Raw genomic sequence first — 26,464 nt, forward strand, 5'->3', positions numbered from 1 at the left:
AAGTTTTTCCTGACATTTGGGCAAAATTTATTAGAAAATTCTACCCATTGCTTGAGTTCCTCTCTCTGTCCTTATTCTGAAGAAGGGTAGATGTTTCTCCAAAAGTTATGTTCCTGAATTCAGCTCTCATTCCCTCCCCCCATCTTTTCTTTCCCAGTCTAAATATGCCCAGTACCAGTGTACAATCCTCATAAAACATAATCTGAAAGAAATTCATCATTTTGGTACTCTTCTCTGGATATTTTTCAACCTACCAATGTCCTGGGGCAGCCCAGAACTGAATATTCTACTCCAGATGAAGACAGAGTACACTGCAACTATGACCTATTCATTCCTAGAGGTTTTGCCACTTTTAAAGGCAGCCCAGGATGGCATTAGCTTTTTTGGCTGCCTCATCATGCTGCTGAGCTTGCATCATACTGAGTTTGCAGTTCAATAAAATCCCCAGATTCTCTTTAGAAGAACTGATATTTATCCATACCTCCTCCATCTTAAATTTGTGGAAATGATTTTTTGTACCCAAGTGCAAGATTTTACATTTATCCCCAATGAATTTCATCTTATTCGATTCAGCTTGAATCTTCAGCTTGAACCTTTCGAGATCTTTATAGTCTATCATCCATTGTGTTAGCTATTCCTCCTAGTCATGCTATCTGAAAGTGATGAGCATATCATCTATTAATCAAAGACAGGGAATGTTAAATAGATTGGATTGCCTCTCTTGGCCTCCAGCTTTAAATCCATAGTCCTGTGATTCAAATACCTGTTCTATGTAAGTCATAGAGCTTTCAGAAGAGAGCTACTTGGGCTAATTAGTGTATGGGTCAACACTTTAGAAAGTGAAAAGTCAGGGGTGGCTAGGTGGCGTAGTGGATAAAGTGCCGGCCTTGATAAAGTGCCGGCCTTGGAGTCAGGAGTACCTGGGTTCAAATCTGCTCTCAGACACTTAATAATTACCTAGCTGTGTAGCCTTGGGCAAGCCACTTAACCCCATTTGCCTTGCAAAAACCTAAAAAAAAAAGAGTGAAAAATCTGATTATATATATATATATATTATATATATATATAATATATATATATATATATATATATATATATACAGGTAAATCATTTTTATTGTGTTTTTGTAACATAAATGTAGGGTGGTATGATTTGATTTCAGGACACCCCTGAATTCCCAAGCCTCTTACATCTAAAATGTGCCACAGTCTGGGCTATAGTGCTATAGTCTGGGAAGTGTTAGCAGTACTAGCAGTAGAAAGTATGATACAGTCCTTTAATTCGAATGTTTCACATATTCCTTGTCCATTTTTGGTGATGTGCTTCAAAATTTGGGCCGTGCATCAATTTGAGTTTATTGTGGCATATGATCTAAACTTAATTTCTGCCAAATTACTTTTTAGTTTTCCTAGTAGTCCTTGTCAAACAGACAAGTAATTTATATTCTTAGGTGCTCATTTCTGTTCAATCTAGTGAGAAGTCAGAAATCAAAAGTGAGATCTAAAGGAAAAAAGGAAACAAATGTTCTCCTATTACTTCTGACATCTGTGCCTGTATTATTTTGATCATATTGGTATGTGATAAGACTGTGAAGAAAGGTTTAATTATTTACCTTCCAAGTGTCTTCAGATGATCTCAGAGCAGATTGAAGTATTTTTTCTTACTTTCTTAATTTTTCTTGTTTTGTGTATATGTGTGTGTGTGTGTGTGTGTGTGTTTTGCAACATGACTAATATGGAAATATGCTTTAAAAGACTTCACATGTATAATTAATATCATATTGCTTGCCTTCTGAAGGAATGGGGGTTGGATAAGAGGGAATGAGAGAATTTGGAATTCAAAATTTTAAAAAATGAATGTTAAATTTTTACACTTAATTGGGAAATTTTAACAAAATAAATAAAAATTTTTAAAAACAAAACTGCTTATACATTTTTCTTAGACTTCTGTGTGAAGAACTGACTTCAACTTTGTCACCAAGTTGGAAGAAATCGGAGATGGATGGCCAAGACATAAATGAAGCCCAAGTAAGGTACTATTTATTACCTCTTTTTCTACCTTGGAATTAATTTTGGAATCTAAAGCATAGAGTGAAAAGGGAAAACATTTCTTTATGTTTACTGGAGGGGAAAACTGAGAAGGGGCATGAAGTCTGTGTCTGAATAATTGAAAGAGAAAGGTAGAGTGGAGTTGATTCCTGAGGCAAACCAAAATGCACTGAAACAATTCAGGCCTAGATGTGTTTTAAACCTTAAGGAGGCCTAAAGAAGAATTATGGTTTTATTTTAGATCGATAAGGGAAGGAGAAAGTAAAAAGCACAAGTCCTCTTCTTAGGGGGCTCTGTTTAAAGAGGTACCATTGAACATAGCTAAAGGAAAGAAGTCTGCTATATCATGAAACCCTATGGGATATTGTACCTGACCAGATCTGGGTTGGTATTAAAAGGATTGTTGAAGGATTAAACATTATCACACTAGGGAATCATTGACTTCATACTGAAGGGCAATCAGAGGCTATGCTATTCAACCCTTATATTTTTACAGATTAGAAAAATGAAATCCAAGGAAGGTCAAGGAATTGCCCAAGGACACAGATAATAAGCATCAGAGAAAGAACCTTGAGTCCAGATACTCTGATTTCCATTATACTTTGGTCTTGCAAGCTCCTTGTCTCTTCCTGGATGTCATGGTCTTCTTTGTCATGTTTTCTCCTACTCTCACTAATAGTTTTATCCCATGCTCACTGACTGAATCAATTGTAGCTAGCATAAGATCTATAAAATGTTGTGCAAATATTATCGGATTTAATCTTCGCAACAACCCTGTCAACTAGGCAGTACTATTATTTCCATTTTGCAGTCAGGAAAACTGAGACCAGATTCACATAGCTAGTAAGTGTCCAGGACAGTATTTGAACTCAAGTCACCCTGACTCCAAGTCCTGCACTCTATTCTCTGTACCACCTAGCTACCCCTTAATCTATTGGGTCATTTCATTTCATTTCTTCCTGCCTCTACTTCCTCTAATTAAGGTGATTCTTGCTTGTTCTTATTTTACAGGGATATATTGAAGGTTAAAAATATGTGTATATATTTATGTAGAAAGATAGATGGATGGATGGATGGATGAGTGGGTGGTAGGAAGATGATAGATAGATAGATAGATAGATAGATAGATAGATAGATAGATGATAGTGAAATGGATGAATGGATAGATGGATGGATAGATGAAGAGATAGACAGATAGACAGATAGTCAGATGGTCAGATGAACAGACAGATAGATGGATAAGTAGATAGAAATGGACCAAATCTGAGTTTGGAATACTGAGAAAAACTTGTAAATCATGTCTTCCTAATTCTAAAAATAGCTCTTTAACACATTGGGCTTGCCTCCCTTCTTTTGCTCTCTCTCTCTCTCTCTCTCTCTCTCTCACACACACACACACACACACACACACACACACACATGGATGCATATATATATAATATACATACACACATGGATGTGCACATATATATATATATATATATATATATATATAATGTTTGAATACACATACATGCATGTATACATACAGACTCCAGGGAAGGAATATGGGCACTTAACATAGACATAAAGTCAAGTGAAGAGAATTCTGAGTGCTCTTAGGGCTTGTTTCTGTGGTCTATCAGATGATCATCCTGTTTTCACTAAATCTGCTTCCAGGAGCTGAATGAAAGCCTCCTGGCTTCACTTTCCTTTCTACAAACTTCCTTCTTAAAACTCACTCAGGGCTAAAACAGGAGGCCTTTAATCTAGAGGAAAATGACACATTAAAAGCAGAAAGACAAAAAAATAAAAAGACAACCCACCATACAGCACACCTCATTACTTCTGGCACAGGATGAAGACAAGTCAGTCACTTCAGCCAGTGATTATTGTCTATTGTTCCCCGAACAGTAAACTACTATTTAATGCTGATAATGTTTGGCTAGAGTTATAGCTAAGCAACCAGCTCCTCATGAATATGAAGTGAAAGTCTGACCCAGAAAAGAAAGTCACAGGTAGAAAGAGAGAGAGAGGAAGAAGAAAGAAAGGGAGGAAGAAAGAAAAAGAGGAAGGAAGGAAGGAAGGAAGGAAGGAAGAAAGAAAGAAAGAAAGAAAGAAAGAAAGAAAGAAAGAAAGAAAGAAAGAAAGAAAGAAAGAAAGAAAGAAAGAAAGAAAGAAGGAAGGAAGGAAAGAAAGAAAGAAAGAAGAAAGAAAGAAAAAGAAAAAAGAAAAGAAAAGGAAAGGAAAGGAAAGGAAAGGAAAGGAAAGAAAAGAAAAGAAAAGAAAAGAAAAGAAAAGAAAAGAAAAGAAAAGAAAAGAAAAGAAAAGAAAAGAAAAGAAAAGAAAGAATAAAAAGAAGCCTTCAAGTCCATCTTGACACTCTCAAGTTCAGCAGACTACATCACACTGCAGTCACCAAGATGGGGGCTCGGAGATGCAGTGGTTGCCTCAGTTGCCTGATAATTCCCCTTGCACTTTGGAGCATTATTGTTAATATCTTATTATATTTCCCAAATGGACAGACATCATATGCATCCAGCCACAAACTCACCAATTACGTGTGGTATTTTGAAGGGATCTGTTTCTCAGGCATCATGGTAAGTTGTATTTGAGGAATTTGGTCTTGTCAGCAAAATTGTCTTATTCTGAAGTAAAAGTGATAAATAAAGGAACATTAATACTAGAACAGGGGCCAAGGGTGGGACATGATTGGTCAAACAGCTGTTTGTAAGGTTATCAACATAAGGGTTTTTTATTATGAAGTTAGGAGGAAATTTGGCTCACTGGACTAGTGAAAGTTCTTGGTAATTTAAGGTTTGTTTTTTGCTTGTTTGTTTGTTTGTTTGTTTTAGGGTAAATTACCCTCCTTGAAGGCAAATTTCTTGTCCCAGACCACCATTTTTTTTAACATATCTGCAAGTGGGAGAACCCACTGGAGTTTCTTTAAGCTGATAAGTTCTTTTGTTTTTGTTTCTAAAACAAATAATTTGTTGATGATACGTATATAACCATTTCGCAACTCTGCTCTCAAACTCAGTCAGGGATGGTTAGAGGACCTCAGTGGTCATTTAATACAATCCCTCATTTTAAAGATGAGAAAGCAGAGTCTCCAAGAGGTCAAACCACTGGAAAACTGAGTCCTCTGATTCCAAATCCATCATATGCTTTCTATTGTCATGTCTAATTAAAAGGACATTTCTCAGCTGTTACCCTTGATCATGTATCATTTCTACCAACACAGATGTCCTACCTGCATTGTTCTACCTAGATAAATAATGCATTTATCTAGAAGAGGGTTTAATATAAATATACTTCCAGGCTTGCTTTTTAAAATTTTTTTCTTTTTTTTTATTTGGGAGGGAGAGTAGAGTTATTGCCAGGATTATCAAATTATTAAAAAGAGAAAGAATGAGGGTCATTGAATCATTTTTATATGCATAGATGACAGAAGTCCAGATATCACACACAAGTTGTACAGCTTTAAAAGTTATATGCTGAATTTTTATTTGATTACTTAAAGAACAGAGCAATTGGTACATAATAGAGACTCAAATTTTTGCATCCAATCCATTATCTGATCTATCGTATATATTAAATGTTCATTTTAGTTGTTGCTTGTTAAGTAAGGTCAGATTTTTTTTTCATTAACTACACTTGCCACAGGATAGACTAGAGAAACAGCTTAAATATTTTGTCTAGAAAATGTGGAATTTTCCAGTAAGTTACAGAAGAAACAACTGTATCTCATCAAATGTGTGGACTCAGAGGACAGTGCTAGAAAGCAAAATAAAAGTGAACTTGGATAACAGAAAAGCAACAGAAAAAAGCTAGTAACTGGAATCCCAGTTATGAGAAAGGAATAAAATAAGTTTTACTTTCTTTAAGTTCAAAGTTCTGAAAATGGAAGCATTTGAAACCCTAAAGACAATTAAAATGCAATGTAACATTTTCTTTTTAAAAAACTGATTCTGGGAAAAGATTTGGGACTTGATTGCTGTTATCTAATGGAAAGTATAAACCTGGGACAGCTTTGTCAGAGGCAGACTGGGGTATTATATAAAAATGTTGAGCTTTCAGTTAATAAGATTTGTTTCAGATCCCACCTAAGAAACTAGTTCTGTGATGCTGAGCAAGTATGATTTCAACTATGTTTGCTTCAGGTTAATCCCTAGGACCTGTTTCCTCATTCAGAAATGGTTTGGGATCTGTTCTAGCAAAAGGTATTCTCATGGCCAGCTCATAAAAACATGACTTCTTGTATTTGCCAAAGGATCTGTCAGGAATTATATCACCTGGGAGCTTTTGAAAATCTGTAAAATCACTAAGGGAATTAATGTGACTGGAGTTAAGTTAGCTGAGATTAGGGTTAGAGACTCTACTTGGGATTCCATTACTCTATTTAAGAGTTTAACAAACTTGCCAAGATAAATAGGAAAAAATATTTTTTAGGTTTCCTAGAGCAGTAGAGATGATCATCAGATCTCAGATGAGGAAGCTCCTTCTTCAAATTCAGACCAGTAATGTCTCTGCAACTTTAACATCTCAGAGTTGGGCCCTGGGCAAGGATTGTTCCCAAACAAGGACAGGATGTGTCCCAGACAGGACTTGAATCCAAATCTCCATGACAAACTTTCTATGCTATAGTGTCTCATTAGTTAATCAAAATCTAAAATTCTGGCTATAAACCTTGAAAAATGGAAGTAAACTCAACTAAGAATGTTTCCATGGAGAATTCTCTCACATCTACAAGTCTCACAATACTTTGGAATGCAAGTCAGGAGGTCATAATGATAAATAAATCAAAATTCTTTTCAGAGATTTACTTGTATCTGCAGACCAAGAATGTTAAATGGAGTGAACTGAATTCATTCGTTTATTTGATTTAACTAGATAAGCAACCTGGATAATTTAGAGAATTCATTTTACTTTATTACTTGATTTATAGATATACCCAAGTCTCAGTTACTATATTGAAGGAGAGAGGCTGGTAAACAGAAGCAAAACTTCAGATGAATCATGTTCCCACAGCCAAAGACGGAATCAGTAAGAAAATAAGAAAAACTAGCTAAATCCCCACCCTCTCTTTAGTCAAAGAGACTAGTCAGTTAGTCAATGGCCGGTAGTCAATGGTCATTTCCTCCTCATTTATCATTGTTCTATCATTTCAGGGTCTGTCTCTCTCTCTCTCTCTGTCTCTGTCTCTGTCTCTGTGTCTCTTCTCTGTCTCTGTTCTCTGTGTCTGTCTTTCTATTTAGGATTTTCTTGAAGAAACTGAAATGTTTTATCATTTTCTTCTCCAGCTCATTTTACAAATGAGGAAACTGAGGAAAATAGATTGAAATGACTTGCCCAAGGTCATAGAACTAGTAAGTGTCTGAGGTCACATTTAAACTCAGAAAGATGAGTCTTCCTGAATCCAGGTCCAGTGCTCTATTCATTCTATCCACCGTTTTATCTTAACTGCCCATTATCATTAGTAGTCATTAAATAAATGAAAAATTACTTTTGAAGATAAGCACTGTAATGATTACAGGGGACTAAGGTGTCATTTTTAAACCTTTTACCTCTTCTCTCCTCCAGATGCTTATAGTAGCTGCAGCTCTGCTAATATTGGAGAGGGATACACCATATAAATGTTGTCAGAGTGAGAACTGCAGCAAAAAGTACATGGTAAGGGCAGAATCTGCTATTCTTGTTTGAAGATCCAATTTCCCTTATTTTACAGATGAGGAAACGGAGGTCCATCCATTTTAGGTGACTTGCCCAAATTCATCAGGAGTAACTAGGAAAGCTGTTAGCTGAAAAAGTTCTGGGAATTTAAAAGACTGCAAGTTCAGTATAGGTCAGCACTGTGTGACCTATGTAGAACCATTAGAAGAGTTGATGCAAATGGGTGGAATATGAGGGAATGGTAGAAAAACAGTCTAAAATTTCAGCTTCCCACTCCCTTTCCAGGTCTGTAGAGCAATTCTAACCTGAATCTCTTTTCTTCCTGAAAGAAGGCGGCAAGCTTGCAATCCTATACTCCTTGTGAAGTAAGCTTAATGTTATTGATCTTAATGAAAATTGTTGGCAAAACGATTTGGGGGGTCCCAAAGATTCAGCTGCTACTCTGTTTGAGTTCATGTATTACATCCTCTTCCATACAAGACATATGCTAAACGGTGAGGATTTAAAAGAGGCAAAAACAATCACTGCCCTCAAGGAGTTTACATTTTTTTTAAGCTCTCAAAGATTTTGGGGACCACAATCCAATCAATCATCAGTTTATTAAACCCCTATTCTGTACTAACCAATTGGTGAAGAACTTGGGACAAAAGATAAAAAAGAAACAGTTCCTGCTCTCGGGGAACTTACATTCTTTTGGGGGAAGGTAAGATATGCATATATAAGTATAGAGAAATATATATAAAATGCAGGAAAGGGATTTTGGGGTGACTCTAGCAGCTGCAGGGATGCTTAAGCTTTGAAGGAAACTACTGTTTTACAGAGGAGAAGCTGAGGAGGGAGCGCATTTCAAGGACTGAAGCTAGCCAGGGCAAAGGCACAGAAATAAAATAGCCAGTTATTCTTGGTCGGTTGCTTCAGTCATGCTTAATTCTCCACGACCCCACTTGGGATTTTCTTGGCAAAGATACTGGAATGCTTTTGTCATTTCCTTCTTTAGTTCATTTAGTACAGATGAAGAAACCAAGGCAAACAGGGTGAAGCAATTTGAAGGAGCTCACAATCTGATTAAGACAATACAAGCATAAATAATGTACCAGCTCACTCCCTACAGATATTCTCTTTTTATTATCTCATGACTACTATTTTTTCTTAGTTTGGGGTAAGAGCCTCTTCTAGCAATAGCTGTGCCAACTGGCAGCACCTGGGGATCAATTATCACCTTAGCCAAGATGCTAAGTCTTAGATAAAAAAGAATATGTGAGAGATGGGAAGCTTTTCTAATCTTCAGCCCCCCAAAGTAATCTCACTATCACTTTTCCTAGGGAGAATCCTAAGAATAACAATGATAGTCCTTTCCCAGAAATCATTTAGCTGAGTGAATAGTGTCTGAGTTTGTTTTCTTTTCTTTTAATTTTTAATTTTGCCAATTAACTAGAGGCAGACCATACAGTTTGATGACCATCTCTACTGCTCTAGGAAACCTATAAAATGTTTTTTCCTATTTATCTCGGCAAGTTTGCTAAGCTCTTAAATGACTAAATTCTTAATCTGGACTCTAGGTTGACTTCCCTGTCCTCTGTCCACCCTAGGTTTTGATGCTATGATAAATCTGGGATTATAGAACATTACACAGCTGGAAGAGTCTAGAGAGCATCTCATCCTTCTCTGATGAGGAAACCGACTTGACCAAGGTCAAGTGATAAGCTCATGGCTGAGTCAAGTCTTCCGACTCAGGCGTGAGCTGCATCACACCACAAAGCTCCTACCAGAGAATATCCTTCCTTTTTTAAAAAAATTGAACATTGGTAAACAACCAATGCAGGAAATGTTTCTATTTTTAAAACAATGACAAGGGAGAAGGTAGAGAGGGTTTGGGGGAAGGAAAAAGGGAGAGAGAGAGGAGGAAGGGAGAAGGAGAAAAAAGAGAAAGGAGAAAAAGGAAAGAAAGAGAAAAAGATGGGGGAGAGAAAGGGAGAAAAAGAAGGGAGGGAGAGGGAAAAGGAGAGGGGGAGGAAGGAAAAGGAGAAAGAGAAGGAGAGAAGGGAAAGAAGGAGAGGAGAGAGACAGAGATAGATAGCTACAGAGAGAGAGTGAAAGACAGGGAGGAGAAAAAGAAAGAGAGAGAGAGAGAGAGAGAGAGAGAGAGAGAGAGAGAGAGAGAGAGAGAGAGAGAGAGAGATTATAGATACAATACAATGCAATTAATGACCACATAACTAACAAGTAATATTAAGTGTACCATGTAGTCTAACCCCTCACATCCTTGTGAAATCTATTTGAATTGGTATTTAAATCTATAAATCAATTTTTCATACTAGAGAACACAACTGGATTAGCCTGAAGTGTATTTGAGGAAATTATTTCCATTTAATCATCTCAACCAAAAATTAATATCACACATTTCACTCATTGAATTAGCATAAATCAAGCACCAGGTGATATATTAGGTACTGGGGATGTGCAAGAGGGAAGATCTTGCTGTGTTGATAGAAAAAGGGACTTCATTTCTGATTTTAATGCTATGGTGAAATCCCAGATAAGGAGATTCTCTCTGCCAACACATTTCAGCACTTACTTTGAAACTAAAATGGTCTGAGAGAATTACCTAGGCTAGAGTATTGAGGGAGTAAATGACTTACCCAGGGTTAGCTGGTATAAACCAGAAGCAAGATTTGAATTCAAGTCCTCCAGACTTCAAGTTTGGTTTGTCATTCCCTATACTTCTTTGGAAATACATTTAACAAATGTTTGTTGTTTTCTTGATTACTACAATCTATTTACAGATCAGTAAAAACAACACATTTACAATAATTTCTAGGCTGGAGAAATGACAAATGGGAAGACCAGCAAAGGTTCTTACAGAAGGCAGAACTGGGGTTGAACCTTGAAGGAGCTAAAAGACCCAAGATTTAGAGGGGAAAAGGGAAAGGACACCAATTATGGGGGTCAGACTATACAAAGGCATAAGGGCAGGGATGAAATTTCACATACATGTTACAGCATGAAAGCTGAATGGCTGAAACATGGGATATTTTGGGAATAATGTGTAATTGGCCTGGAAAGAGATTGGAACAGGATTGTGAAGGAATTTCAATACCAGTGGTTGGGGTTTGTATTTTGTATTAGAGGCAATGGAGAGGGGATGGCTATTCTTGAGCAGCAGAATGGCATGAAATGGCTTGCATGTCCCATTATCACTTCAAATTCTGTGTGCCAACCCTGTTTTGACACAGACAACTGAACTTAGTTCTATGTCTTCAAATTATTCTTTTATCCCAAGCCTATGTGATCACTGACCCCCCCCCTCTCTTTTGACCAATGTAATTTTTATTTTCCTAGTCATCCAAGATCAGGAATTTGAAGTTTTTAATTTGACTTCTCCTTCTCCTTTTACCCCCACACGAGTTTATGTCCAAATACTATCAAATCTTTCTTCTTTCTTCTTAATGTCTCTCAGATCTATTATTTTCCTTCCTATTCCCACTACCACCCCTTTAAATGCATCTAACACCATCTTATACTATCGACTTGCTCAATAATCTCCTACCTAGTCTTCTTGACTATCCCCTCTCGCCTCTCCAACCTAGATTCCAAATTAAAAATACTGAAATACTACTTTCGTTATACTCACAATTTCAATACACAGGATAACATTCAAACATTGTAATCTAACATTCAAGGCCCTTCATAATATGACCCCATTTTATCTTTCCAACCTTATTTTTTACTCTTCCATTATACGAACTATTCAGACTAATCTACTCACTGTCCTCTAAACATGCCATTCGCATTCCCATATTTACACCTTTGCTTCCACTGTTTTTTCTGCCTTAGATGTCTTCCCTCTGCTTTCTGTCTTCAAGGACCAGTTCAGATACTAATTTTTCTTTTTGCCATTCCCTAATGATCCTAATCATGAGGTACTCCTTTCTCTGAACTCTTTTAGCATTTATTATTTAATTAATTATTTGGAACTTATCATATACTCTTTTTACTAATAGTCATGGTTTTTGTATAAGTATTTTTTCTAGAGATGACATGCTATGATGAATAGACTGCTAGGCTTAGAATTAAAATGAAGCTTTAAATTTCTGCTTATCACACTTAGCATCTATGTGATTTATCAACTGAGTTATGTAATGATCTACATTAGTGGAAGGCATTCTCACACTGGGAGCTCCTGCACGGATGACAACAGCCATTTTTCAGCTTGTCAGATATATTTATCTTTCCAATTTGGTTGTAAAGTTCTTGAGAACAGGACTGTCTTCTATTTCCTTGTTTTTCCTCAAGGCATAGAACTTTAAGGGCTTAATATGATTATTGATGTTATTATGATGTTGTTAATATGATGGCTGTATAGAAATTAGTCATATGACCTTTATAATTCTAGACTAAAAACAATTTGGCTGATCATGCAATATTGGTTTATATGATGCCAAACTAAAAAAGACTCTAAAATGGACCTTGTAAATCATTAGAATCATAGCTTGGATAAGATGTCCCTGTGTTCTAAATTTAAAAGGTACACTTGAAATCCTAAGCAACAAGAAACAACAGAGCTTAGCATCTAGTTAACAAAAACAATTAAGATGGAAGCTAAAAAGTCCTCTGATCCTTTCACCCTCATTTTCCAAACTGAAGAAGAGTTTTTGGTTACTTTCCTCAGGCACAGATATTGGTACTTGTTCAGAATTAAAAATGATTGATTATAGATTTGTAGATCAATTTGTTTGTTGACTCTTTACACAATGTGGCAAGTTCAAGTTAAACTGATTTGATAGTTAGATTTGAATGATCATTCACTGCAAATTTCCTTTGTTTTGTTTAATGCACTAAAATTCTTCTATATTTAATTTAGAGTTTACTCTCCATTATCTTTTCTGTCCTTGGAATTGCTTTCTCCGGATATTGCCTGGTGATATCAGCTTTGGGCTTAGTTCAAGGACCATACTGCCGTACCCTTAATGGCTGGGAATATGTCTTTGAAGATACCACAGGGAGGTAAGATGAAACTTCCCAATTCATGGAAGCAAGTAAAGGCATCTAGAATTAACTTGCTTGTTCATAATTCCTGTCATCATTCAATATAAATTAATTTTATAACAAGTTGAAAAGTAAAAATGGTCCCCCAAAATGGTGATATTTGTTAACAGATGCGAGCATAACAAGAACTATTTATTGTTTGTTGTTAAATTTATCTATCTAGATTTTTTTCTCCCTAATTATTCATAGAGGTTATCAGAGAACTATAAAATAAAGGAAACATTTTGGGAAAGATTGGGACAAGATATTAGCCTGATGTAAATTATAGATTAGTGATGGAGCTAGGCTGTAAGTTTAGTTGAATGGGTCAGACTTGCATTGCAAGAGACTGCATTGTAAAGTGGATAGAGAAGTGGGTTGGGAGTGAGGAAAACCTGGGTTTTTCTGACACCTATTAGCTCTGTGATGCTAGTCAAGTCATAAGACAGCTGAAATCTCATCTGCTGGTCCCTCTGATCCACTGCAGTTGCTAGTGGCTATCCCCTCAGATTACTCTCCATTTGCTCTATTTATATGTTGTATATGTTAGTGATTTACATACTGTTTCTTCCCTTAGAAAGGAATCTCCTTGAGGGTAGGGATTCATTTTGGTCTACTTAACCTGGTAAATAGTAAAGGCTTAATTGTGGACTGGAAGACTTTATTTTCTACATCAACTGCAATCACTGCCTCAGAGAAGGAAGTTCCCACTCCATTACACTAGTTCTGCCCATTACTTTCTGAGGGCAAGGGAAGAAAGGCCAGAGTGGGACAAGTAGGGAAAAATAACTTAGGGTCCTGCCTTGGGAGACTGCACATGGCTGGCAGTTAATCAGTGACCCAGAAAGATAGTCAAATGGAAGAAGGAAGTTACTCTGTCAAAGGGGAAATGAAGCAACCCAGGGTTGATTGATTCCCATCTTTGTCTCCAGTCCTCCACCCTGAACCTTGATTTCATTTTCATGTTCCCCCAGCCCCTTTGTTCTTGGTTCTCACCTTCGTGACAAGGAGGTGGCTGTGTTCATCCCATGTTTCATTTAGCACCAAATTTTCATAACTGCGGACCTGGACCTTTTCATATTACAGTGGTGCAACATCCTTGGCCCTGAATTGATTTTAGAGTGTCAAGTAACATAATTCCTTTTTCCACAAAATGGCCTATAGAGATGAAAATTTAAATCCGCCTGCCAAGGGAATCTTTGCAGTGACTTGCATAGTCATGCAAACATAGATTAAAAAAAGAAAGAAAGAAACTAACCCTAATGCCACACATATATTTAAGACAGAACAGGAAAAAAGTCAGAAAGTCTATCAGATTTATTTAACATGACTTGAGAGTCCAGGGGGTAGGAGGATATATGTTTTTGGGTCTCTGCCCTGAGTTAGATTATGGTCAATTATGTTGACTTGAGAAGGAGGGCAGAATCATAGCATTAGAAGAGATTTTAGAGAGCAATCCATTGCTGAACAAACTTCTCCTGACCCCAAAGTGGTCATTCAGTCTTCCCTTGAAGATTTTCAGTTGGGGGAAGCTAGGTGGTACAGTGAATAGAGCACTGATCCTAGAGTCAGGAGAACCTGAGTTCAAATCCAACCTCAGACATTTAATACTTACTGTGTGACCTTGGACAAGTCACTTAACCCTGTTGCCTTGTAAAAAACAAAAACCAAAAAAGGTTTTCAGTAATGAAATTCTCACAATCACTCTTCTTTTGAACTTTGAAAGGTTTGTATATTTTTTCTTATAGCTGCAGGAAAGTGTCTCCACCCATTAATCCTTTGTTTTGATCCTTTGAAAAGAGCTTTTTTTTGCCTATCCTCATTTTACCACCATCACATAGGCACAGGGACATTAATAAAATTGAAATGATGTAACTCAGGACCAAGTTGGAAAACATTTGGCCAATTTTTTTTGACCATTTTATTGGTTTCTACAAAGGACCAGCTCTAGCCCTTCAGTCTCTGTGACCACTCCAATTCACAGTGATCTCTCCTTCCTATGAACTCCTAAAGAGATCATTGCTTCTTCCACTTCTTTGGTACTTATTTGTGCCCAACCTGTGGTAGAGTTTTCCAGGTTTGTATTGACTTGATCAGACATAGTCTGGCCCAATGCTAATTGTCCCCAACGTGACAATGGCCCTCTTTGAGAATGAAGGGCAGCAACCAACCAACTTGATCATGTGTCATCTTATGTTATTATGGTTATTATAGTATGTTATTATTGAACAAGGATGGAGGATAGAAGACTGGACTTGGAATCAGAATTCCAATCCAGAGTTTTAATCCATCACAACCTTTCTGGGCTTCAGTTTCCTCATCTATAAAATGAGGAGGTTGGATTAGAAAACTGCAATGGTTCTTTCTAGCTCGAAATCACTGATCTCATGAGACATAAATAAGGAGCTATCTTGAAGCCCAGAAAGCCTGATTTTAAGATCCACCCTGTCATATCTTGACTCTGGGTAAATTATTCTATTTCTAGACCCCTCTCTGAGATGATAAATTCATACAAGTCTGCACTGAGAGAGGGACTTCCCTCACACAGGAGTTCCTAATATCTAAGAAATCATGGGCCTAGACCCTACTGTCCTTCTGTCCTCTAGTCTTCGGTTGCAAACTCCTTGAGGGTTGGGACCAAATTTATCCTTTTTTTTTTTACAACCTCACCAGTTAGCACAGATATGGACTATATACAGATACAGATACAGAACAAATACAGAAAGCTTAGGAAATCCCTGTTGCTGGAATGAATGAATAAATGAATGAATGAATGAATGAATGTTAAGACAGCTTTAAATTTTTCAGTTACCTTTACATTGTTCTAGAATATGGTATAAAAATGAATGAGGTGGTCTCATTTTGCCCCTTTTCTCCTCTGTTATAGTTTCCTCAGTGATCCTAGTACCTGGAGCCAATGTCTGGAGCCTGCTCATGTTGTTGAATGGAATATTATTTTATTTTCTATTCTTATAACACTCAGTGGCCTTCAAGTGATCATCTCTCTCATCAAAGTAATCATTGAACTCAGCAAGATATTGTGCACAACCTACTCGGTCATAATACAGGTAACCTACTCCTGAACCGGCCTAGACTCTAAAGGCCAGGGTGAGTCAGGGAGTCAGCCACCTCATTCATCTGATTGTCAAGTTCTATAAATTATTTTTCACATTTGTCTTCAAATCCATCTTATCATTTCGTTTTCTGTTGACTCTACCCTAGATAGGAACTTTGTCGCCCACTTAATACCTGAGGTATTATCATCAGCCTCCAAAATGATCTCCCTGCCCCTGAACTCTCTTCATTCAATCCAATCTTTTGTTTGTTTGTTTGTTTGTTTGTTTGTTTGTTTTTTGCAAGGCAATGGTGTTGGGACTTCGCCAAGATCCAATCTGTTTTGAAAAGGCAGAATGGTGGAGTGGATCCCCTTTGCTAGAACTTCCTTCCCATCCTCTCCACTCTTCAGTCTCTACTTATAGAAATGCCCATCCCTCGATGTCTTACTCAAATATCTTCTTCTTTTCTACTTCTCTTTGTCCTTCCTCTCCTCCTTTTCTCCTCCCCTCTTTTTCTCTTTCCCTTCTCCTCTTCCTCCTCCTCCACCTCCTTTTCCTCATCCTTTTCCATCATGATTCCTTCCTGCATCATTCCAGTCATGAATAATCCCTTCCATTTCTTCATGCCCGCAACCCTGTATTTGTGTCATAGATATAGCACTTCTAACACGTTGGCTAAAAGTCATTTGTGCATATGAGAATGTTTTACACGATTTCTTATGCATAATGGGTGTCATATTTCTCGCCTTCTCAATGGGTGATAGAAAGGGTAGAAAAAGAGAAAGAATGTAAAACTGAAAATAAAAATAAAAGAAAATATATCTTGTAAGAGGCAATTTGGTATAGAGAAAGGGGTACTAGAATCTAGAGGACCTAGATTCAAATCCTGTGTGTCCTTAGCAAGTCATTTGGCTTTTCTGATCCAGTTTCCTCATCTGTAAAACGGAGATCATGAAACAGAGTGAGTAATTCCTAGATTTAGTTGTGAAGATTAAAAGGGATAAGAACCATATGAAAGTCAGTCATGAATATTGCTGTGTAATATAATGTTGCATAATAATATGATATATTCTGCCAGCTTATTAACTCTTTGCCATCAGCACCTAAACATTTTTGTGCTCCTCACAGCATCTGACATATTCTCAAGAAACATTTTGTGAATGAATGCACAAAGATTAGAGAATTTATAAAATTCAAATTGTCTGGACTTAGAAAATCGTATGTTCACCAATGTCTCCTCCATTGTTGAAACTCCAGTAATCCAAAACAGGAGGCAGGGGCTCAAGTCCTGCCCTAGGGAAAGTTGACTAATATGATCTGCTTCCTTTTGTGCCATGGCAGGCTGTCAGGAATTGACAGGAAGTTAGTTCTTCTGCATCATAAGTAGGCTCATCTCTCTAAAGCCAACCTTTCTAGCCTTGATGGGGATAGGAGAAATGCTATCTAATTTAGACAGACAAATCTGGATCCTTCCCCTGAAGGTAGGGCATAGATCTGCCAGAAGTTTTATCTAAGATAACTTGCAAGGAAAGTTTTAAACTGTGTGTACTGCCAATTAAATAGGAATCAGTTGGTTAATAAGCACAGATTAAGCACCATTTCTAAGCCAGGTTATACTCAATTCTGAGGGTACAGAGAAAGCAAATAGTGTGTGTGTGTGTCTGTGTCTGTGTCTATGTCTAATTAGATATCTGTGTATATAAAATGAATTAGAGATAATCTCTATGGAAAGGTTTGAGGTTTGAGATTACGGATTGAGAATGACTTCTTTAATAAGGTAGGATTTAAGATAAGATTTAAGAGAAGCCAGAGAACTCATGAATTAGAGATAAGGATGGAGAGAATTTCAGATGTGAGGGACAATCAGTGAAAGGGTGTGAAGGTGGGAAATGGAGTGTCTTGTGTAAGGAATGGCAAAGAAACTAGTGTCAAAGGATTACCGAGGATATGGGGAAATTGAGACATAAGAAGATTGAAAAGGTAGGAAAGAACCATGTAATGAATACTTTGAACCTCAAACAGAAGACTTCATATTTTATCCTAGAGGTAATCAGGAGCCACTGGGATAAATGTGTAAGGAGGTGCAATTTAGAAAGATCAATTCAGCAGCTAAATGAAGGATAAGATGGAGTGAGGAGAGACCTGGGGTTGGTACACCGCCCCCCACCTTGACTATTGGTAATGAGGACCCACAGCAGGGTGATGACAGTGTTAATGGAGAGGGAGCATATAAAAGAGATGTTGCAGATATAGAATCAATAAGATTTGTCAATGACTTGGCTATGGGGGGGTGTAGAATGGAAAATGACACCTAAGTTGTAAGCTCAAGTAATTAGGAGGCTAGTGGTACCCTCAATAGTAATGGGAAAGCTGAGAAGAGGAGACAATTTGGTGGTAAAGATACTGAGTTCAGTTGGGGCCATGTTGAATTTAAGATGTTGATTAGATATCTAATTCTAGGTGTTTATCAGATGGGTAGAGATATGAGATTGCAGCAAAGTTTAAAGCTGGAACAGTTAGATCTTGGAATTATCTGCACAGGGATGATAATTGAATCCATGATGATGATAATTGAATGCTGATGAGCACTACAAACAAAATAATATGGAAGAAGAATAGGCCTTGATGGGTCCTTGAGAGACAACCAACATTAGTAGGGGTTACCTGGATGAAGATCTAGAAAAGAAAAAAGAGAAGTCAGACAAGTATGAGAAGAACTCAGAGAGAGAAGTGTCACAAAGATCTAATAAGGAGAGAATATCAAGGAAAAATAGGTGATCAGTTCATTTTCTCCAGGCAAAGGCAGTCAAAAGATTAAGAACGATAAGGACCAAAAAAAGGAATTAGATTGAACAATGAAGAGACCAGTAGTAACTTTGGAGACAGTGGTTTCAATCAAACGATGAGGTAGGAAGCCAGAATGTAGAGGTTCAGGAAGAGAGAGAGTGGAAAATAAGTGGAGACACTGATTATAGATGGCCATCTATTCAATACAGAAGCTACACTGATGGAGGATATTTTATGGGTAATTCCTAGGACAGAAAGAGGATGCAGAAGTCTACAATCTCAGAGACGTGAGTTGCCCTGGTCATATGCATTCTCTTTATATTTGTTTCACTTACTCTGGGACGTTAGATGTATACCCACTCTCCCAACAGATATTGTGTGCATTGGTGAGAATGAAATTGGGGTGTAAAGGTAGAATGCTATATAAATGTTATTTGTATTTACAGTAGATATTTTGGTTAAAGTTGAGTAGAAGTGATTAATTTGTTAATAGGAAATAATATTGGTGGTAGATCATGAGTTACAGTGTTAATGGGAATAATCACCCACAGAATTCTGAAAATTAGAATAGTGGCTCTGTGGATGCCCTGTGGGAAACCAGTTGACCAGCCACCATAGTGGGTGAAAGTATGGCAATTAAGCCTAGCATCTGTCCAGAAAGAAAGAGAGTCTAAGGATAATTGAGGGTCAGTGCCATACCCAATGGCATATATGCACAAATGTGTATTTGTATACATATGTGAATGTATGTATGGATATATTCATTCACATGTATTTACACACCCATATGTTGTCTTCCCTTATATTTTAAGCAACTTAAGGACAGAACCTATTTCACTGTTACCTTGTCTCCTTAGTGCCTGGTATATGATAAACTTGTTGATTGACCAACTGATGCACTGATCCTTTGCAATTCTCCATCATCTCTCCATGTTAATCAAGTTAATGGGATCATTTCAAAATTCTGTCTTCACTCTGCTAAATATTTCCCTGTAATTACTATGATGATAGACTCATGGACATAGAGCTGGTAGGGATCTCAGAGGTCACTCACTTAACAGATAAAGAAACTGAGGTCCAGAGATGTGACTTGTTCAAGAAGTAAGTATCAGAGGTAGGATTTGAATTCAGGTTCTGAATGGCCAGATTTTTCAAAGACTGAAAGCCCTTCTTCCAGGTTTACCCCTGGATATACTAATGAGAACTTTGGATAGTGAAGGAAGTAAAAGAGAATTCTTTATTTTATCCTACCAAAGCAGTTCATCTCATAAAATGCTAATAAATTAGCAAGGTCACTAGCAAGGTCTTACTAACAGAGAAATCATTCAACTCAAGAAAGCTAAAAGAGAGGATCTGTGATAAAGAATGACTTAATAAATACTTTGTTAGCAAGCAAGAAAAGCATTAATATTTCAGGAAGTTCAAAAGTCCCAGCAGTTAACTGTAATATCTTTAATAGTATTGAATTTCTCCAGATAAGTAGATTCCTTCCAACCCCTTCACCCCAACAAAGAGAGCATTTTCCTCAGGTTTATGTCTAAACTATTGTATGATTCTATGTTATTTCTTGAGCCAGATTTACAACTTTACCTAACTTGCTTTTTCTTTATTTCTCCAGCCTGGAATCATCTAAATGAGGAAAAGTGTCCTTTCCATGAGTTCCAGACCTGACCATCAGCCTCAGTTGTATAGATTTATGAATATACATATCAATTGAAATGATGTGATTTCTTATTGTTACTCTTCATTCCTCTCCAGAGCTATCCCCCTTTTTTTAAAGGATCAACTTCACTAAGACTGGTATTCAATAGGTCAATAAACATTTATTACACATCTCCTATAAGTCAGACACTATGTCATAGGCTCACAGATTAAGAGCTAAAACAGATCTCAGTGATTTTCTAGTCCTTCCCCCGGCATTTTCCGAAGAAGGAAAATGAGGGCTAGGGAGTTTAAGTGTTCCCACGTGTAGGGAGAGTCAAGACACAGGATGTGAACCCAGATCTCCTGATTCCAGACCAGTGTTGTTTCCTTGATCAGTCTGTCTTTCCATTTTATTCTGGTTATTTCCCATCCTGAGAGGCAAGAGGCAGAAGGGAAGGGAAGAAAACAATATGTGATCTATTAAATCTCTGCACCTGAATCAAAATAAAAATTTTTTAAAGAAGTTTTTTAAAAGTCGTAGACTCCTTTTGTTTCTTTTTTAAAATACTCAAGACATCATACCAGCTCCCACTACAGAATCTTCCCTCATGACAAGGAAAAATAGTTGAGGAATGTCAGCTGTCTGTATATGATGGTGAATGCAATATTCTGCTGCCATATTTCTCTACTACTTTCACCATTAAGAGGAGGGAAGTGTGCCTCATCATCCAGCCTACAAGAACTGTATTACTTACAACCTTTAATCTGAGTATAGTTGCCTTTACAGATGTTTAATATTTTCATTTACATTATCTACTTTTACTTGACAAAGGAAGTAATGGAAATCAATTCACTCATATTTTCTTGGTCTGATTATCAAGGTTAATATGGAAAATATTTACCCATGTCACAGAAAAGTCTGCCAAGTTCACTTTGGGAGAATTCCCCCATCCCTTGTCACCCTGAACATCTTGGAAAGTCACTACCCAGGGGGCTGATACCAATTCCCATTTCAAACACAAAGTTCACACAATTAACAGGAAGTTTATTGAAAGAAAACATCGATCTCACACCAGGTCTCTTGGAAAGTGATATTATCTATCAATGGACAATGCCTTTGCATCCATATAGTTTTGGTCATAGTCATGAGTAGATAAGATTTCCAGTAGATATCATCTCTCCCAGTTCATTAAATTAGAAATTTCATGCTTTGTTGCTCTCTTGGTTTCTACTGCAGGGTGGCATTGCACTTTTACTCTCAAGCACAAGTCTGAGATTTCCTAATATAGCCAATCTTTCTACATCATTTGACAACCATCTCTATCTGTTGTGATTTCCAAAATTTCTAGACCATATGTGGAGCAGGAATCAAGTATGTTTAGACATCACATACATATTCTAACAGCTTTCTAATTGCACATTACCAACAAGAGATGGATAGTCACCCTGATATCTGGAAGGGAATACAATTCTTTGTCATAGCTCCAGGAACAGTGCAAAAGCAGAGAACCCCTTTAAGTCTCTGTTATTCTTTATTATGACAATGGTGTGTCTCATTTGTTACTACATTGTGCTCTATCCTCTGTTATTATAATGTTGTCTATTCTTTGGTACTCTTATTGACCCTGGCCTTACCATTGCTTATCTGGGAAGTAAGCCTCCACTAATTCTCAATCTCCAAAAGCATCCTAGGCACCAATGTCACAGTCAGACAAAAGCAACTACTGCTTTTGATTTTTCAGACACTCGGGAGGAATGTCTTCCATTCAAGTAAATACCATAGGATCCCAGATCTTAGAAGTAGTTTAGAACCACAAGGGTCATTAGAGTTCATCTAGACTATGCCCTTTATTTACAGATGAGGACACTGAGGCACAGAGCTCAAGTGATTTGACACAAATAGCAAATGTCAGAACCAGGATTTCAACACACCCCTGCCTGCCCCCTGACTAAAAAAGCAACACTTTCTTTACTACCCCACACTGCACTCCTCTCTAGTTCAAAAGCTAGAAAAACATACCATTTCCTCCCTAATTATGTCATTTAAATTTAAAAGAATCTCACCAAGGCAGCAGGATGGGATTATTCAAATCTCCCTAAACTGTCATCCTGTCTGTAATGTTGAGAAGGTGACTGGGGCAAACATTACACCCTCCTGGTTATCTAGTGCACATTCTCTGAGAGACCATCTCTCTTTGGAAGGCGGAAGAAAGTCAACTAGTCAAATAAAAATTGAAAAAAAAAAAAAGAATTTCTCAAGATTCTTATCCATGACAGGCACTGAAAAGGAAAGGAGAAATAGTCTCAAAAGAATAACTACAGTTGCCCCCAGTTAAAAATCTTTGCAGTCCCAGCAAATTCCACCAGTACTACATGTAACAATTACATAAAATAAAAAATATATATATATATACAAATACATATAAATATAATATAAAGTAGATGGCATATAATGTTTGTGCATAGTCAATTCACTCTCTCTTCCAATCCAATGCAAAATCCTGCCTTTGTTAATAAATACCTACTTATTAATTAATAATACTTTGCAAGTAAATACCTATACAGATGGAACCTTCTCTTTTCAACTCCAGAACCTAATAAATTGGCCCAAAATAAATCCCTAGTTGGGTAATCAAGACACTTCTGCTCTGACTTTTCACTTCATAATTTTCAGTACCTATACTGTCTGTGCTGGAGAAAATGTCCTTAGATCCACTGATCAGCAGTCAATTGCTGCCAAGGATTAACAGAACTGGTTGCTGCCCTTAGGTGTTTGGGAAGATTAGGCATCATATACAATTTATTTGCAAAATTTCAATGATGGATGCCTTCTGACTTCAGGGTGGGTAGGTGTGTGAATGTAGGTTAAAGTGGGTAAATTACTATTCATGCTGCCCATGTCTTTCTGATTCCCTTCCAAACAAGAATAAAAGCATGCTAAGTCCAATGGATTGTTTTTGTATTTTGTATTTTTTTTTTAGGTTTTTGCAAGGCAAGTGGGGTTAAGTAGCTTGCCCAAGGCCACACAGCTAGATAATTATTAAGTGTTTGAGGCCGGATTTGAACCCAGGTACTCCTGACTCCAAGGCCGGTGCTCTATCCACTGTGCCACCTAGCTGCCTCCAATGGATTGTTAATATTCATGCTTCAGGTAAACAAGTCAAATTGCTGATATCTTCCTCTGCTCCCACTAGGAATAAATCATATTGAATTAGTTCATGCCTTCTCTCAAATCAGCTACATCTAAAAGTCAGCAGATCCCGAACTGTAGCAGACCTAGGGTTTCCTAGGTGTTCTGAGTAATCAATGAGGATCCTTAAAATTATTTTGGAAGACTTTAGGTAGTAACAGCTGCCTTTGTTACTTCTTGAATGATCCCTCTTACTGAAAACTATCATTTGGAGATTTCAAATATACTATGCATAAATTTCAAATTTAGATTCATTGGAGTTGAACCTGATCTCTTCCAACTATTTCTTTCCATTTTGTCTAGAGGAAAAATTGGTACATCCAGAGGTACATCTTGTATATATCATTTTTTATATACACTCTACACCTGTCCATTGCCCATCATTCCTGATCAGTCCAGGTCTTGACTTTTCTATGTTTGCTTTGGCAGATTTCAGAAAACCTGCATAGATTTACTTGAACAGATGCTGAGTGAAGTGAGCAGAACCAGGAGAACATTGAATATTTTAACATTGACATTGTGTGATTATCTTCTATGACAGACTTGTTCTCAACAATACAGTGATCAAAGACAATTCTAAAAAGACTTTTAATGGAAAATGCCCCCCTCCCCACATTCAGAGAAAGACCTATAGAATCTGAATGCAGATCAAAGTATACTAATTTAACTTAAAAAAAAAAAAAGACTGGTGCAGTTTGGTGGTGCAGTGAATAGAGCACCAATCCAGGAGTCAGGAAGACTCAAATCCAGGCTCATATACATAATAATTACTTACCTGTGCAACCTTGGGCAAGTCACTTAACCCCACTGCCTTGCCAATAAAAAAAGGTCTGTGCTTGCTTCCATTGAAGCTTTCAATATAGTACATAGAGATCTGGAATAGTAGAACTTAGTATCCAAGAGAATGGAATCTATAGTAGATAGAAGGCTGGAATCTAAGTCAGGAAGACCTGAGTTCAAGTCTTCCCAACCATGAGGCCCTGGGAAAGTCATTAAAAGGGTTCCAGCTTCAGCTTTCTCATTTATAAAATAGAAATAATAATAGTACTTACCTCACAGGGTAGTTATGAGGATCAAATTAGATAATGAAAATAAAACTTTGAGTCGCTTTATAGATACTAGCTATTATTATCTTTCTCTGTCATGGTAGTCTTTCTAATGATCTTTCCATTCCTTGGATACTGGGAAGTTTCTAAAAATCAAACTCTTTAGGATTTACCTCATGATTCTGAGAATAAAAGTTAGTTGAGATTCTAAGAATCACCTTTTCATATGCTGAGACTGCCCTGGAGTCAACTGAGGGATCAAAAAATAACCTGAAGGTGATAGAATGAAGAAGAGTTCCAAGTGTCCTGTTGTCTGTTAGTACTGACTTTTTTCTTCTGATAAGCATCTGCACAAGAAGACTGGATGGTCAAGTTTTGAATTCAGGAGTTGGGTCCTATAGCTTAGTTTGAGATATTCATTAACACTCTAAGAAATGAGTTTGTTCCAATGAAAACTGACACTGCTGAGGACTGTATGCTTCAAGAAGTTGTGACAACTTCACTGAGGCCAATGGCCTCCCTTGGCAGTTAGAGACTTGCAAGGGTTCGTCCTTGCCATGAATAAATATTACCACCAAAGTCACAAAATCTTAGTCCCCTCACAGGCTCTAAAGGCATATGTCTCCACTTTTGATTCTAAAGTAATTGAAACATAATGCAGACTGGGAATATATAGCTGCTAAGTACAGCAGGTAGACTTTTTATCTTCAGCTTTTTTTTTTTAGTTACTTCTGTCATGGTAGTAGAATCCTTGCAAAAGGAGACCAGAAAATGTTAAGAGGGCAGGGTTAGTTTTTTCAGGGTGTCTAGGATGACTGCTGTTTTGGGGGGGTTGTTTTTTGCCAGGCAGTGGGTTAAGTGACTTGCCCAAGGTCACACAGCTAGGTCATTATTGAGTGTATGAGATCACATTTGAACTCAGGTCCTCCTAACTCCAGAAATGGTGTTCTATCCACTGCACTACCTAGCTGCCCCTGTCTGCTGTTTTTTGATGTTTAGTCTCTTCTATAGTTTCTGGAGTATATGTGGGCAGAGATATACATGTAATTTATATAGATACTGATATAATATCCCTGCATTTAGATAACCAAATAATAATAATTACAATAAGGACAAGATTTGTGATTTCATCATTATACAGAAATCCAAGATAATAATCTCTCTGTCAATATAGCTCAACAACTTCTCTGTAGTTTATAATCTCATACAAAAAGTTCAAGTCTTAATAAGGTTAATAATCTGCCCTGGATCATCGTGGCTATGTGTGGCAAATATTGACAGGATCTCTGTCCAAGACTTCCTGGTTTTAAGGCCAATTCTTCATCCACTAGCCATGTTGTCACTATAATTTAGATGCTATTTTAAGATTTATAAAGTACTTTAAATGTGTTACCTCATTTGATTTATACAATAATCCATGAGATAAATACTCTTTCTATTCCCATTTTACAGATGAAAAAACTGAGGCTGAGAAAGGTTTTGTGACACAACTGGTCAGTCTAAGATAAGATTCAAACATATGCAATAGATTTAGAGAAACTTTGCAATAATGTTTTTGCTATCCTTACCTATTTCCACCTTATATGGTAATCATCAGATATTAAATTATCTGATGCTAATTTAGTTTGAGACTCTTAATGGTCCTTCAGAGAATTTCTGTACCTTTTCATCTTCAGCAATCATCATTTGTATTTATACCATGCTATTTTCATGTAGTCTGGTGTATGTATGTATACATATGTGTATATGTTTAACCCCTACTTCTTTAACCTCTCCTGGTGTGTGTCTATACTACCATGAAAATAACTGCAGCTAATAAATCAACATTGGTTGCAATGACAGAACTTGATGGAATTAGGTAACAAGTCGTAAAGGAACATGGGAAAGTTAGGAAAGGCAAAGTTGTAAAGGCTTCTAAAGCCAAATAATGGACTTTATATGTGATAGAGAGTTACTATAGTTCACTTGGTTCTGGAGGTAATAGGTATCCATAGGGATTGATTGACTGAATGGGGA

The 26,464-nt window shown here is 37.1% G+C and overlaps 1 protein-coding gene across 2 annotated transcripts; it reads left to right on the plus strand.

Annotated features, from left to right (window-relative positions):
* The first annotated feature begins 3,851 nt into the window (after positions 1–3,851).
* On the plus strand, positions 3,852–20,863 carry TM4SF18 (transmembrane 4 L six family member 18). Of its 2 annotated transcripts, XM_074191104.1 has the most exons (5): positions 3,854–4,627; positions 7,611–7,700; positions 12,562–12,704; positions 15,613–15,793; positions 20,187–20,852. In XM_074191104.1, the coding sequence occupies exons 1-5, from the start codon at positions 4,451–4,453 to the stop codon at positions 20,199–20,201; spliced, it is 606 nt and encodes a 201-aa protein (XP_074047205.1). In that variant the 5' UTR covers positions 3,854–4,450; the 3' UTR covers positions 20,202–20,852. The 2 variants fall into 2 exon arrangements, with proteins under 2 accessions (XP_074047206.1, XP_074047205.1); XM_074191105.1 differs by lacking the exon at positions 7,611–7,700 and having other exon boundaries at positions 3,852–4,627; positions 20,187–20,863.
* Positions 20,864–26,464: the final 5,601 nt, after the last annotated feature.

This window comes from Macrotis lagotis, chromosome 6, assembly GCF_037893015.1.
Source record: "Macrotis lagotis isolate mMagLag1 chromosome 6, bilby.v1.9.chrom.fasta, whole genome shotgun sequence".
NCBI lineage: Eukaryota > Metazoa > Chordata > Mammalia > Peramelemorphia > Peramelidae > Macrotis > Macrotis lagotis.